Source organism: Mycteria americana, chromosome 5 (assembly GCF_035582795.1).
Source record: "Mycteria americana isolate JAX WOST 10 ecotype Jacksonville Zoo and Gardens chromosome 5, USCA_MyAme_1.0, whole genome shotgun sequence".
NCBI classification, from domain to species: Eukaryota; Metazoa; Chordata; class Aves; order Ciconiiformes; family Ciconiidae; genus Mycteria; species Mycteria americana.
Window position 1 is genome coordinate 61,806,894 of NC_134369.1, and position 13,586 is coordinate 61,820,479.

At 36.9% G+C, this 13,586-nt stretch overlaps 1 protein-coding gene across 2 annotated transcripts in view; it reads left to right on the plus strand.

Annotated features, from left to right (window-relative positions):
- TECPR2 (tectonin beta-propeller repeat containing 2) overlaps positions 1–13,586 on the plus strand; it is a 45,432-nt gene that overhangs the window by 20,539 nt on the left and 11,307 nt on the right. For both annotated transcript variants that reach the window (XM_075503605.1, XM_075503606.1), the window contains exons 13-17: positions 178–319; positions 1,676–1,916; positions 2,708–2,797; positions 3,657–3,890; positions 7,668–7,816. In XM_075503605.1, the coding sequence (XP_075359720.1) occupies positions 178–319; positions 1,676–1,916; positions 2,708–2,797; positions 3,657–3,890; positions 7,668–7,816 (856 nt within the window). The remainder of the gene's footprint in view (positions 1–177; positions 320–1,675; positions 1,917–2,707; positions 2,798–3,656; positions 3,891–7,667; positions 7,817–13,586) is intronic.

The following is a 13,586-nucleotide window of genomic DNA, read 5'->3' on the forward strand; positions in this document are numbered from 1 at the left end:
ATAAAATTTAAATTACTGAATAACTGTGAAAATTTGAAATCAAATGTGTTTTTGAGCTTGGCCACACTGAGTTTGATCATTTTGAACTGCTGTTAGCATTGTAACAGCTTCCTTAAAATACCGTAAGCATAAATTTGAAGTAAGGTTTTTAATTTTTTTACTTCTTTGCATTCCCAGTGAAATGCAAGCTTTGGAACCAGTGTGCATAACCCTTGGAGATCAGCAGACATTATGGGCTTTGGATATCCATGGAAACCTGTGGTTCAGAACTGGTATAGTTTCAAAGAAACCACAAGGAGATGATAACCATTGGTGGCAAGTAGGCATTTTTTACTTTTGCTTTCAGTTTAGTCTTTTACCTTGGGTTTATTATTTGCATTGTTTTCCCATGAGATTCTAAGATAAAATTCAATGAATTGTTTGATATATTGTAGCACTCTTTATTCAATATATTAAAACCGCAGTGCAGCTATGGTTGAAATCCCTTTTCATGTCTGCTATAAAAAAGGGGAAAAAAACCCATCCCATGGTCATCCAGAGCAGCATCACAGCAGTTTTCAAGAACACAAGAAATGCTCTACCAGGTCATATCAATGGTGTGTGTAGCTTGGTATCTTAATGGTGACAATAGGACATGCTGTTTAGGCAGAGTGTTCCAGTCTGGCTGCTGAATGCAGTCTCTTTTCTTGTCTTCCAGTACCCATCCTTTTCCTTAGCTAGATGAAATAAATAATAAGTAACCTTGCAAAAATGCTTTTATTACGCATTTTTCCATTCAGTTGAGGTTTCTTTGAACCATGTGGGGCTGATTGCTTCAATCACAGATCACGCGGGTAAAAACAAAGTTACTGGCAAGTACTCCCTGGTATTGATTTAGAATTCCCAACCCTTTGTTTTCCCCAGCTTTTCTTATTTTCCCCAGAGACAGGTGTGGGGGAGAAAGGGGTACAAAAACAGTTATACAGAAAATTTATTTGTCTACATGTCTACCTAAGTTAAAAGAATTTCAGTTTATGTGCATATATAATCTCTTCTTGCATATGAGCGTTATGAATAGCTTGGCTTTGGGGTTATTGGCAAACTGCTTTTCTTTTTGTGCTCTTAAGCATTTCCTTCCTTTCTGGGAGTATCCCAGAGTGTTGCTAACCTAGTAGTCCATGACAGAACTAGGGCAATTGCTTATTTAGACCTCCTCCTGCCTTATGAATTAAAATGCCCATTAGATTGTTGTAAAGGAGTATTACATACAAGCTTTTGCAATGTGATTTAAATTGCTACACTAGGCAAGTTTCTCTTCCTTTGGGAAACTGAAAATTCACCTCTTAGTTTGCAGAGTTCAGTATGTTTTTAGGGGGAGAGAAGAGTCATCCCAAAGAAAAGGGCTTTCTTAAAATGCAGAATTCAAAGTGGACTGTTGGGTAGGAGGGAGTTGTAAACTGATGTTTAATATTGGTTCTTGTTTATTATCAAGACTTACTGATTCAAAACATACCATTTTTATTTTTCCCTTCCTACACTTGGAAGGTTGCTAGACTCTTGGTAGATTTCCTGTACGTAAAGCACACACACACACAAAAAAAACTCCTGATGAAAGATTCTGCAGTTCACCCAAAAGCTTAACTAATTATCAATAATGCTTTTTTTGTTTTGTTTTGTTTTGTTTTTTTCCCCCCAGGTAAGCATCACTGATTATGTAGTGTTTGACCAGTGCAGCTTGTTCCAGACGATAATCCAGGCAACTCATACAGTGGCAACAGCAGCTCAGGCACCTGTGGAGAAGGTGGCTGATAAACTTCGAATGGCATTTTGGTCACAGCAGCTTCAGTGTCAACCCAGCCTCCTTGGAGTTAATGGCAGCGGAGTCTGGATCTCTTCAGGCAAAAATGAGTTCCATGTGGCAAAGGGAAACTTAATAGGTTGGTGTGCTTTTACATCTAGTATTTTTAAGTTAAGAAAAATAAATAGGAGAAAGTAACTAACTACACTTCCGTCACCACAAAAATTATCCATGGTGAGTCAGGGCAGCTTTAACAAACAATTCCATGTTTAAAAATTAAATAAAATGATTCCTTAGCATTTGGTCTTAAATACTTTCCTATTTAAAGAGAAATATTTTTCATGGAAAATTCATTGTCCACAAGTGAACTGTGCACAAGTTGCTCCTTTTAGTACCTACACTTGTCTCTTCTCTGGGGTGAGAAGACAATCTTAAGCTATTGTACCTGTTATATCTAGCACAACTGAGTCTTGTTCACGATTGGTGTGACCTATGCAAAACAGTAATGTTATGGTTTTACAGTAATAATAGAGGAATTGCTTTATTTTTCTTGCTATATATCTCAAAATAGAATTTTGATTTAGTACATTTCTTTGATCAGGTAAACACTAAGAATAGACCTAGAACATTGTCTGTTTAACCTCATTTAACCTGGTCTGTTGAAGACCATTAATCTTCTCCCTTCTCCTCCCTTTTCTGCATTCCCAATTTTCTCTGTGTGTGTACATACGTGCATGTATGTGTCAGGAGGAGGTTTTCTCCCCCTCTCCCCCAACAGTTTCTTGAAAGATTTACATAGAAAATCTTGTCTAGATGATATTTAATAATTGATTGCAATGGAATTTCTTTCAAATGGTAACATTTTAAATAATAACAAATTTTAATAGAAAATTAAGTTTCATACTGTACCACCCTGTTCTTTCTTTCAAGGCACTTACTGGAAAAATATTGTCCCTCGTGGTACTGCTTCTGCCACAAAATGGATTTTTGTGTTGGCTTCCACAGCTTCATCTAAAGAAGGTTAGTGAATCAACAGTGCAGGCATATAATATCTGATTTTTAAATAGAGTGGAATTGATGGTGTAAGTAATTAAATATCCTGAATTACCTCAGATTTTGGGTGCCTTTTCTGTATGCAGGGATCTAACATATTTGAAGTAAGGTGGAAATCTGTCTGTAAAACTACTGGAGATATTAAAAAAAAAAAAAAAAAAAAAGGCATACCATTCACTCTGCCACATTTGGTGTGGAGTGGCATCCAACAGAGAAACGGGTAGTCCTTTAGGAGTGGCAAATTCTTAAATTGCCGCAGCATGAATTGCCAGAATTTGTAATATGAAATCTTGGAGCATGCTTTGCTAGAGTGCCTATACTAACCAAGTACTTCTCCTGTCAGTGCAGTTATTGCAACAAAATTGCACGTTTTATTAGTAAAACTGCGCCCATGCTAAGGAATTCAACTGCTAGTTACCATAGTTAGCAATTGCATTAACTAAATACACTGGCTTTATTGGCAAAAATGTGTGATTTAGAGCTGAAAAAGGATGCTGTTTTTCAAAGGCAATTATCCAGGATAAAGAAGAGCAAAAGAATAAAGGGAAGTGATAGTGCACTGTTATGTATGTCTTCTCTCTATTAGGTTCTTCAAATGAGATGTTTCTTCAAATGAGATCACTTACTTGATTTGAGAAAGGGAGTATTTAGGTGCCTAAATAAGGGCTTAGGATGCGTATTTATACTTCAAAATCTTACCCTATGAACATAGCCAAGAAGCTTTAGTTTTATCTTGAAATGTGCTGATCATTTTTCCAGAAGTAGATGCATACGCTTTCTGAGTGGTTTAGGAATGATTTTAATAACAGAAATGTCCTTTCTGTAGGAAGCTTTCTGTGGCTGTGTCAAAGCAACAAGGATCTGTTTTGTGTCAGTGATCAGAACCCTCAGTTTCGTCCTTCTACGGTGCAGCTGCCACCGGAGGCTGAAATGGTGCACTACTCTGCCTGCCAGGATGCCATTTGGGGTTTGGATAGTCTTGGGCAGATATTTATCAGAACACTGTCATCCAGCTGTCCAACAGGGATGCATTGGACAAAACTGGATCTCTCTCAACTAGGTATGACATTTTTATTGAGTAGACTATTTCTTAACTCTCTTAGCAGACAGTCAATATTTTCCTTCAGAAGTATCTTTTGGTTTACTGATACGGAGTATTACATTTACTGGATTCAATAGTACCTTACAATAATGGGCCTCGCAGCAGAGGACTGTAAAACATCAGGAACAACTATGGCTTTCAAACAATGTTTCATTTAGCCTGTTGCTGGAGATAGCATGTTTACTGTTTGCAAGGTACTTTATATGTGTACGTGCTTCTTACAGTTTATCAGTCTAAGACAACTCGGCCTGCCACAGTGCTGTGCAGGTGTACCAGTAGCTTGAACTAGTCTAGTCTAGTTCTTGTACTACAGTGTAACCATAATCGTGTGATCCTGGGCAGTTCCATACACAAGGCCTGGAATTTTGTGGTTAAACGCGTTCTTAACAGAGTGGTCAAAGCTTATTAGGATCCTGTCAAGGAAAAATTATGCTCCAAGAGTTGCATCATCCAAGTGATGCAGCTGATAACACCCTTATGTTCAGGCTTATACTGATCTACTGCTCAGCATAACGTTAAGAACGTGCTGCTGGTTAACGGCTTTTTTTATTTGGTTAGGCGTAAGACCAAGGTTGTGGACTATGTTTTGATCGTTAAAATATCCTCCCGGTTTGCCTCTGGGGTAATCAGGCCACTTGTCAGCTTCATCAGTAATATTCCAATTAGATTTATTTCTTTAATAGTCTGACTATTAGAACATTCTTACCTTCATGCTAACCTGCATTCCTGTTTCAAGAAAAGATAAAAGAAATTGAGACTATGCATCATTCTCGCACCATTTTAAAAATAATTCAACTGTTTTGCAATTTTTCCATTTTTAATGGCAATGTTCATGACTGGTCTGAGAACAGACAAGCAATTTTAACTTCAGGGTTAAGGAAAGGCAGACACAGCTGGCAGACTTTAAGGCTTATGTACAATTTTAGTATACAATTTGTAATAACTTCATGGAAAACTTTTTAGAATGTGTCTTTTAAAATTAATTTGTTTGCCAGTTATACATCAGGTTTTCCAGATCTGATGATTGGTTCCAAATCACTAATCGTACCATAGTTTAAGCACTTGCTTGGTGCCTTTTACTTTCACTGACCTACAGGATAGGTTTGTCCATGCTCTCCTCTCAAGTTGCTTAGTAGAGTTTGAAACTTTTTCTCATAATACCATTGCTTCCAGCAGTTTAGATAATAACTGTTTAACTGAAATAATAAATAACTTCTTGCTATTGTCTGAAAATCTCGAAGTATTCATAAAGGAAATCAGTGTAATTGGTGATAGTTGACTGTAATATCTGGCTTGTGAACTTCAGCAGTTCAGGAGTTCAACCTTCAGCTGTTCCTGTTAGCTTCACGGCACTCCTTGGTGGTATTGCAGAAACCTGGGGTCAGGAGATACTTCAGACACTCCACTTTACCTGTCACTGTGGGTTAATACTTAAGTGTGAAAATGTTTTAGGCATTTTTCCTCCAATTAAATATGTATGGTAGATCACAGCTGACAAGATAGTGCATATCCATAGTTATAATATAAGAGCCTTTATTTGCTCTAATGGGGCTGAAGAAATTTGAGAACTGTTGTTATTGTTCAAGTGTATGTTTGAGTTTACTCCTGAAATATTAGGACTGTAATTGGTGGGAGGGTGGGGGAGGTGGAGAGAGCGGGGCAAGTTGCTGTAAAATGCAATTCAGAATTCTGTATGGAAGTGATGGGGTTGCCAGAATTAATGTTGAAATATTCATATTATGTTGGTGGTATCTTCCTCTTTCCTTTACACTATGTACTGGGAGTAGTATCTAATAAACTATTTTGATTAGGGTTCCACCCATGATACCCATTATGGGTATGATACCCATTAGGGTATCAAGGTTTCTAAACACAGTAGAATGACCTTTAGGTTTCAACAATAAACAATGCGTCTGAATTGTGCTAGTTTCTCTGAACAGTAGATGAATGTGGTTAGCATGACCTTCTCCTAAGATAAAAAGAGTAAGTGGGAGGAGGGAGAAACCCCAAAACATTTACATAAGGGCTGCATTTTTGAATATCAAATTGTACTGTAGATGTAAATAATACCAGCTATGCCAAGTAGCTGATATGTGATTCCATGTTTGAGTGCTCTGATGCTTGTTTGGATCAGAACATTTCAACAGCTGAGATGTCATGTGACAAAGCCATTAGTTTGAGTCATACTTTATGTTAGAAGGAATAATGAGGTTTTAAGTAAGATTTTGACTTTAGGGCTGAATATCAAGCCCCTGCCTGCAAAAGAAATTTTTTTTAGATGTTCTTATCCCAAGCCGTAGAAGTTTTTGTGTATAGTTTTGTCATTTGTTTTTAATATGAAGCTGCATGATTAAAGGAAGTTTTGGGGTGAGATGAATTAATTCGAATTCCTATGATTCAGAAAGCGAAATAATTTTGGTTAATGAGAAGATCTGTTTACTATTACAGATAACTAAAAGATAAAGCTGTGTAGTCCTGTTATTCCCTGTTCTTTCCCCCAGCAAGCCTTCACGACGGGGAATATTGCCTGCTGCAGAAATAAATGCTTTGAACTTGCACTCTGTGAGATAAAATTGCACCCCTCTCTTTAAGGAATGCTGTATGTGGTGCACTTTACAAGGATTTGTTGCCAGATTTCACATCACTGAAGAGAGAACTGTTACCAAGAATGGGATATCCCAAGCAGCGCTGGCATGTTCAATCAACCAGCGAGGCCTATTTTTAGAGTCTTTAGTTTGGAGTCTGACCAGAGCATTCCTTCTGTAGTGTATCTGTACCGACTGGATCCCTCTTTCTGTAGAATATGTTTTCCATTACTTAGCATTGTGTTGTCCCAACACTGGGAGAAAAAAAAAAATCAAATGTTACGTATATTACATCACATGGCTATTTTAAAATGAATGTGAAAGAATAAGAGTTCCATTTGACAGTTAACTAGCAGCTCTTTTTAGTCTAAAATATCAGGTATGCTTCTCTACTATCTTTGCAAACTTTTAATAGCAAGATTGACGGGTGTGATTGGGTATGCAAAAAAAACCCAAACCAAAACAAAAAAAACACCCCACCCACCCCAAAATTCCAAAACATACTTATTTGGCAGTTTTGTTGTCATTGTGCTGACTTACATAGGGTTAAAATACTGCTGCACTTTTGAGATAGGTGTAATAAATATGTACACTGTTGAATATAAATCCATTTGAAAATCAGCTCCTTTATTTACAGATGTGACACTGGTATGTTAACACTGAAATGCATAATCCATATGCTCTCATATTTTTAAAGTGCTGGTAGCATTAGGAGTGTTCTTTGCTGAATGTATTAGCAGATCAACACCTTTAAAAGTCTACAAGCATGACCAGCTACAGAGAAAAGTTCACATTAGGTCATGTGAAAGTTTGTCTAGGCACTGATAACATTTGTCACAGAATGTTTCCCTGCTTGAATTCGGTTATTTTAATAGCATATTTTTAGTGTGCTTTAGAAATTGCAGTATCCTATGACTAAAACATTCATTTTTAGATAAAAAACAGAAATACCTCACATACACTACCTGTTGGTTTTATTCATTGTATGCAGTGATTTTTTTTTTCTCTCCCAAGTTGTATTAACTTTTAATCATTTTTATGTGACTTTGTTTAAAGCTAGTTTAAGACAATCAAGTCTAAGTAAAAGTTCTCATTATTAGCTGAATTTGAAAGGAAAATGCCAGGTTGCTAATAGTCTCTTTGTTATTAGGTGCTGTAAAGCTGATCAGCTTGACGTGTGGAAATCAGCATGTTTGGGCCTGTGACACCAGTGGTGGTATTTATTTCCGTGTAGGAACTCAACCTCTTAACCCAAGTTTGATGCTTCCTGCATGGATAATGATTGAGCCACCTATACAGGTAAAATGTTGATTACAATTCTTTGTAAGCCAGTGGTTTAGCTGTATGCATTTGAAAAAGAATAATTTTAACACTCATGAAAAACAATAGAGCCAGATTTTAAAGGTGTAGCTTAAAACTTTGTCCCACATGTTTGAATTCTACAGGATTTCTCTCTAGCTCTCAAAAAAACCCCCAAAAAACAACAACAACAAAAAAAACCCCCAGAGTCTGTATAAGGTACTCTGAATATGCTGCCTTATGACCGTAAGTCATCCCGAATTCATCTAATCATCACAAACAGCTTTAATTGTTTTTTTTTTTTTCCAAAAGTGGAAGGTTTTGTTTTCCTTTCTATCCTTAATGAAAGTTTACCCTTCTCATAACACAGCAGCTTGATAGACATGTAGTAGAATGCAGCCTTGAACCATATACTGAATACCTGCTGTATGCTAGCCTGGCTGGACTGGCAAACAGCACAAAGCAGGGGGTGTGGGAAGGCTCTGCTCAAGTGGCATGGTGCTGAAGTGCCTGCCTCCCTCTTCCTTTATCCTCACCCTTGTGAGTCTGGGATGCTTGCCAGGGTGCTGTGCACATGCAGTACAATTGCAGCTCTTCTCCCTTGTTCCGGGAATGGGCAAACTTTATATCCTTTCTACCTGCCAACTGGGAGGATCAGAGTGGAAAGAAGCCTCCTAAAGTACCCTGGGAGCATCTTTTCTGAATATAGAGAATGGACAAAATATGTTTCTCTAGTGTCTGGTTTCTTTTTTAATCTCTCCTTAACCTCAGTGCTTGTTTTTGTTGCTGCTCTAATACTTTGCAAGTTAAACTGTGAAATGGGTGTAACTTCTATGTCATGGGTTGGGACTGCTATAGTTGAGCTGACCTCTAACTACTGATTTCATTCTTTGCTCCTTGGCACGAAATCACTTGAACTGTCTGCTGATCTAGCATAGTAGCACTGGATGTATTTGCATATTTGATTTACATTTTATAATGTTACAGAATTTCTCCTAAAGATTTCGAAATGTGTGGTACTTTTGAAAGGACAGATTAAGAAATAAATGTCGATCTCTGGCAGTGGAGTTGCAATAGTTTGGTTTTTACATCATTCGCTTTTGGTTCTGCTTATCTTAGCCAATTATTATCTGCTTCTGTGAATCTCAGGGTGTAGCAGCAAAGAAGGGGAGGGAAACTTCAGATTTGCATCCCATCAGTTAGCACAGCACTGGTTAGACTTGTTCTTCTGTGCTGGCAATGTGGTCAGTCACACCTGGAGAAATGGCACCTTTGCAGAGTAGCAGAACAGACTGATAAATAAGTACCAATATCACTTCCAACAAGGGCTAGATTACACTGCTTATTCTTTGTGTGCAGCAAGTGAATCTTTCTCATGTAATCTATGAGAGAGAAATTTTTTCTGCTAACAGGGGGTAGGGCAGCAGGAAGAGGAGACTGAGGATATCAGTGGTGATGTCTTCCGTAAGGGTAGTATACTTAAAAAGGGGGAAAACACATTCCAGGATGTGTTCCACTTACGCGGAGTTTGCCAAGAGACAGAAAATTAAACTTGTGTAGTATCTTCTTACCAAAGATTTGTCTATTCAGGAAAATAGCCTGAAAAGCTGTTTCTCTACACTGATACTATTTTGTCTGTACTAAGTGCATTCTCTACTCCTCCATTAAAGTAGATTAAACTACTCGATACAAAGGTTTTTACAAGAAATTTGGATTTGCTGTGGCTCATTATTTAGCAGTGACTTCCTTGTGTAGAAGGTCTTTAATGAGACAAGGTTGAAAATCAAATTATTTCCTATTTACTTATCAAGCAAGCTGGATGCTGTTGCCTTCCAAAATGATAACCTTCTGATACCTAGAGCAGTGTCATTCTCTTTCCTGTTATCTTGCCAACACCTGACACTGCAAATTTAATGAGTCAATATGAAAGGGCAAAAATTCAAACATTGCTTGCAGAGAAGATGAAAACTTGTGGGTTACATGCTCGTTTCGAGACAATTCCGGCATGTTAAAACAAGTCATTAAAGTACTGAAAGAGCAGCCAATTCATGCTTTTACAAAGGCTTAATGCAAAATAAGAAAATATGTGAACTTTAAAATGATTTCCAAATGCTAGCTTAGTGTTTGGGTAACAAATATAACATGATGGCTGAAAAGTGGACTATTCAGTGAACAATATTTGCTTACTAGCAGCACCTTACTGTTATCTGTCCCTTAATTGACTTTGACACAGTTCATGCTGCATCACTTTATCTTCAGAACAACAGAAATATTGTAAGAAGTACTTGTGAACGATTCAGTCATTTTCTGTTTGAAGAAGGAAATCAAAATTGCCTTTCACTTGCTTTAAGTACAGGAGCATTCTCAAATAATGTAATTTAAAACCAACTATGGATATTTCATTCCCTAGTAAATGTCAGAGCCAATATGACTTGCCATATCCCAGATCTCATGACTCATGAGCAGCTCGTGAGCAGCTACAGACTCTGCTTTTATGGTGTCACTTCTCATTAAAGGAGTGCTGCAATTGCACAGCATCCATCTTTGCACAACTTCACAAAGGTATTCAGAGACAATAGTTTTGATGAGATTTTACTCATGCTAAAATCAGTGAATGTAACTTAAGTTCAGTCGTTGCTCTGTGATGCTGTGGTTTTTTTTAATCTAGACTAAAACCATTGTCATTTGTTACTCTTCCCTTTGTAACTCCCTACTGCAGTATCTCTTGAGATGAAAAATAACATTTTATGTTTTCTGCCTTCCCTCTTCTTCTTTATTTTATCCAACATTTCAGAAGTGGTTGATAACATCATTACAGTATCTTGAGCAGTAGTAGTTTATATGTAGATGTTTTCTGTGCTTCATCCATTCTGTTCTGCAGTCTCAGAAGTCAAAATTATGTAGTTAAGCAGTTTTTTGGAAGCTGCTCTAAGGACATTGACAAAGCTGATCAAAATTCTTTGATGAAATGATTTTAGTCCAGGAAATAGAAAATGTTTTTCGTTCTGTTGTTAACATACAGGCTAAAACTATTATCTGCTGTAGCGTGCCTCAATATACATTAAATTTAATTTAAAAAAATTAGCAAGAAATAGAAATACTATTTATGTAGATACTATAGAGTATGTTTCTATATGTGTATGCATGTATATTTATAAAGATTTAATGCTCTTCAGATTTCTGGCCTAAAGAAATAATAATTTAAAATCAAATATAAAATTAATATAGTCAATAAGACTAATTTGGGTGATTGTGGAGTAGAAGTGGATCAAAAGTTAAAAAAAATCAAATTGCTTTAAAAGGTCCCCAGAAGGTGAACGCCTGTTTGAAAATAATTTTTTCAACATTTCAGCTTTGATTTTTGGTACCTTCTGAAAAAGATGCAGAGACAAAATCTGATCTTGAGAAATGCTCACTTTCTACAAGTACTACTTAACATAAAAACTGGCCTTAAGAACCACCTTCTCCGATTTACATTAAAGGATCTATCAGATAAGCAGAACTTTATTTAAGAGGATTAAAGGAAACAAAGATCAGGACAAGTATTTGTAATGAGTGACCAATCATCTATTGCTTGTAAACCATCAGTCTTACTCTAAAAATAGATTTAACATTTTATTAATTGCCATTTACTTAATTAGAATCATAGAATCATTTAGGTGGGAAAAGACCTTTAAGGTCATCAAGTCCAACCGTAAACCTAACACTGTCAAGTCCACGCTACACCATGTCCCTAAGCACCACATCTGCATGTCTTTTGAATACCTCCAGGGTACTCAAACTGAACCACTTCCCTGGGCAGCCCGTTCCAAATTGAAAAAGCAATTTTATTAAATCGAGAGGTTTATTTAAATATCTGCATGGCTTGTCCGAACTGTGGAGTAAAGGGGGTTTATTTAAGGAGATGTTTACTATTTGGCTACTGTATAAAGCTTTCATTGATCCTTTGTAGTTCCTAGGCTCTCAGCAGAAGAGTATCACTTAACTTAGTTTGCTATAAAATGGTCTCTTGCAGTATGTGCATTTCAAGTTAGAGAAACTTTTGATTTACTACTCTTCCCATAAACACCCTAGTAATTGTCTGTTTATACTTTAAGCTTGATATTGTAGGTAAGAGAAGATAGTCAAAATTCTTATGATCTAGGAGGAGCTTTTTTTCCCTCACACACCCACAAAAAATTAAGGCTGTTCACACTTTCACTGTCATTCAAAAATTGTTAAAACTACGAAGCAAATAGTAGTTAAAAATAACATTTGAAATTTAGGAAATTTCTCTGTAATTCTGCAAAATCAATACACACTAGATTTGATTTCAATACCTTCCTTTCTCTTAATCTACATTCAGTTTAAGGAGGTTGGTTGTGCCTTATGGATGAGTGGTGACTTGTTAGAAATAGTTGTCATGATTTTTGTTTCCTTTCCTCTCTTTATTTAAAGTTCTGCTTACCTTACAGAACACTTAATGCAAATGTGGAGACTTTCTTCCTCTGCCATCTGCCTTACCTTTGCATTTTTCAGTAAGGTTTCTATTAAGGCCAGTTTTGTGTTAAGTGGTACTTACAGGAGGAAGCGGTGAGCACTCCTCAAGATCAGATTTTGCCATTGCATCTTTTTTGGTAGGAGCCAGAATCAAAGCTGAAATGTAGGCAGGGTTTATTTGAAATTATCTTCAAGGATGGGATATTTGGAGGGGGAGGGATTTTTCTGTTGAAAATGCTTCATAACTTTTACTTCAGAATCATCCATGATACTTTTGAAAGTACTTGCTGTGGAAAACTCTGTTGTTTCTAACGCATAATCCACATCACTGTTCTTTTCAAGTCTGATTCTTTTCACTAGCACAGACTAGCTTGCATTACCTAGCTGTTGCTCAGATATCTTTCTGAGTTGCTATGAGTTCTACTTTGGAGTACTAACACAAGATGCAGAGGAAGTATCTTTCATTAGAGCAATTCTGCTTGGGTTGGAGAGGTAATACCCTGATTAAACCTTCTGGTTATCTATACACCAGACTAGCTAGTCTATTGTTCCATGTATCTTTACACATATGAGGCCTCCTGAAGACATTAATAGGGAGAGGATTTTCCTGGAGGACTGCACTTTTCCAGATGATGTAGAGAAAAACTGTTTGGCAGTAGTCGGAGTAGCTGTATCGAGGTGGGTTGCAAATAAGTATAGGAGATCAAAGCTCCTGCTGCAGTGTGTTTTGTTTAGCTGATTTAGAATGCCATAATGTTTAAGTTCAAATGTGTACTATTGTTCACAGGCATACCTTTCTTAAGAAATCATAAGTTACATAAAAGATGCTTTAGATACTGGAAAAATGCAATTCCAGCATTTTTACTAAAGTTGCCCCACACTGATTCCATTGCTCAGTTCAGTGCTTATTATCTTCCTTTTTGTTGCTAGTTAAGAAAACTGCTGTCACTGTATTTCACTGTATTTTTCTGCTTTGGAGTTTTAGCCTGCTGATATTTGTTCTAAGATGTTCTTTGAACATGCTATCACCATGTTCAGAAAAGCGTGCATGTAGCCTGTCACGTTAGATAGCAATTATTATCAGCACCAGAAGCTTCAGATCACAAAAAGTGCACAAAATGGGATACACCCAGAAAACTGAGTAGGTGATCCTTCCGTATCCTTTTGAACTATGATCTCAAGGTGGTATATTGCTTTTCAACAAGACTAGCTTACACTGAAAACAAAAATTGTGAGAAGGAGAACCTTCCGTTTTCATACTTTCACTTGTTCAGTACTAGAAACATCCTCA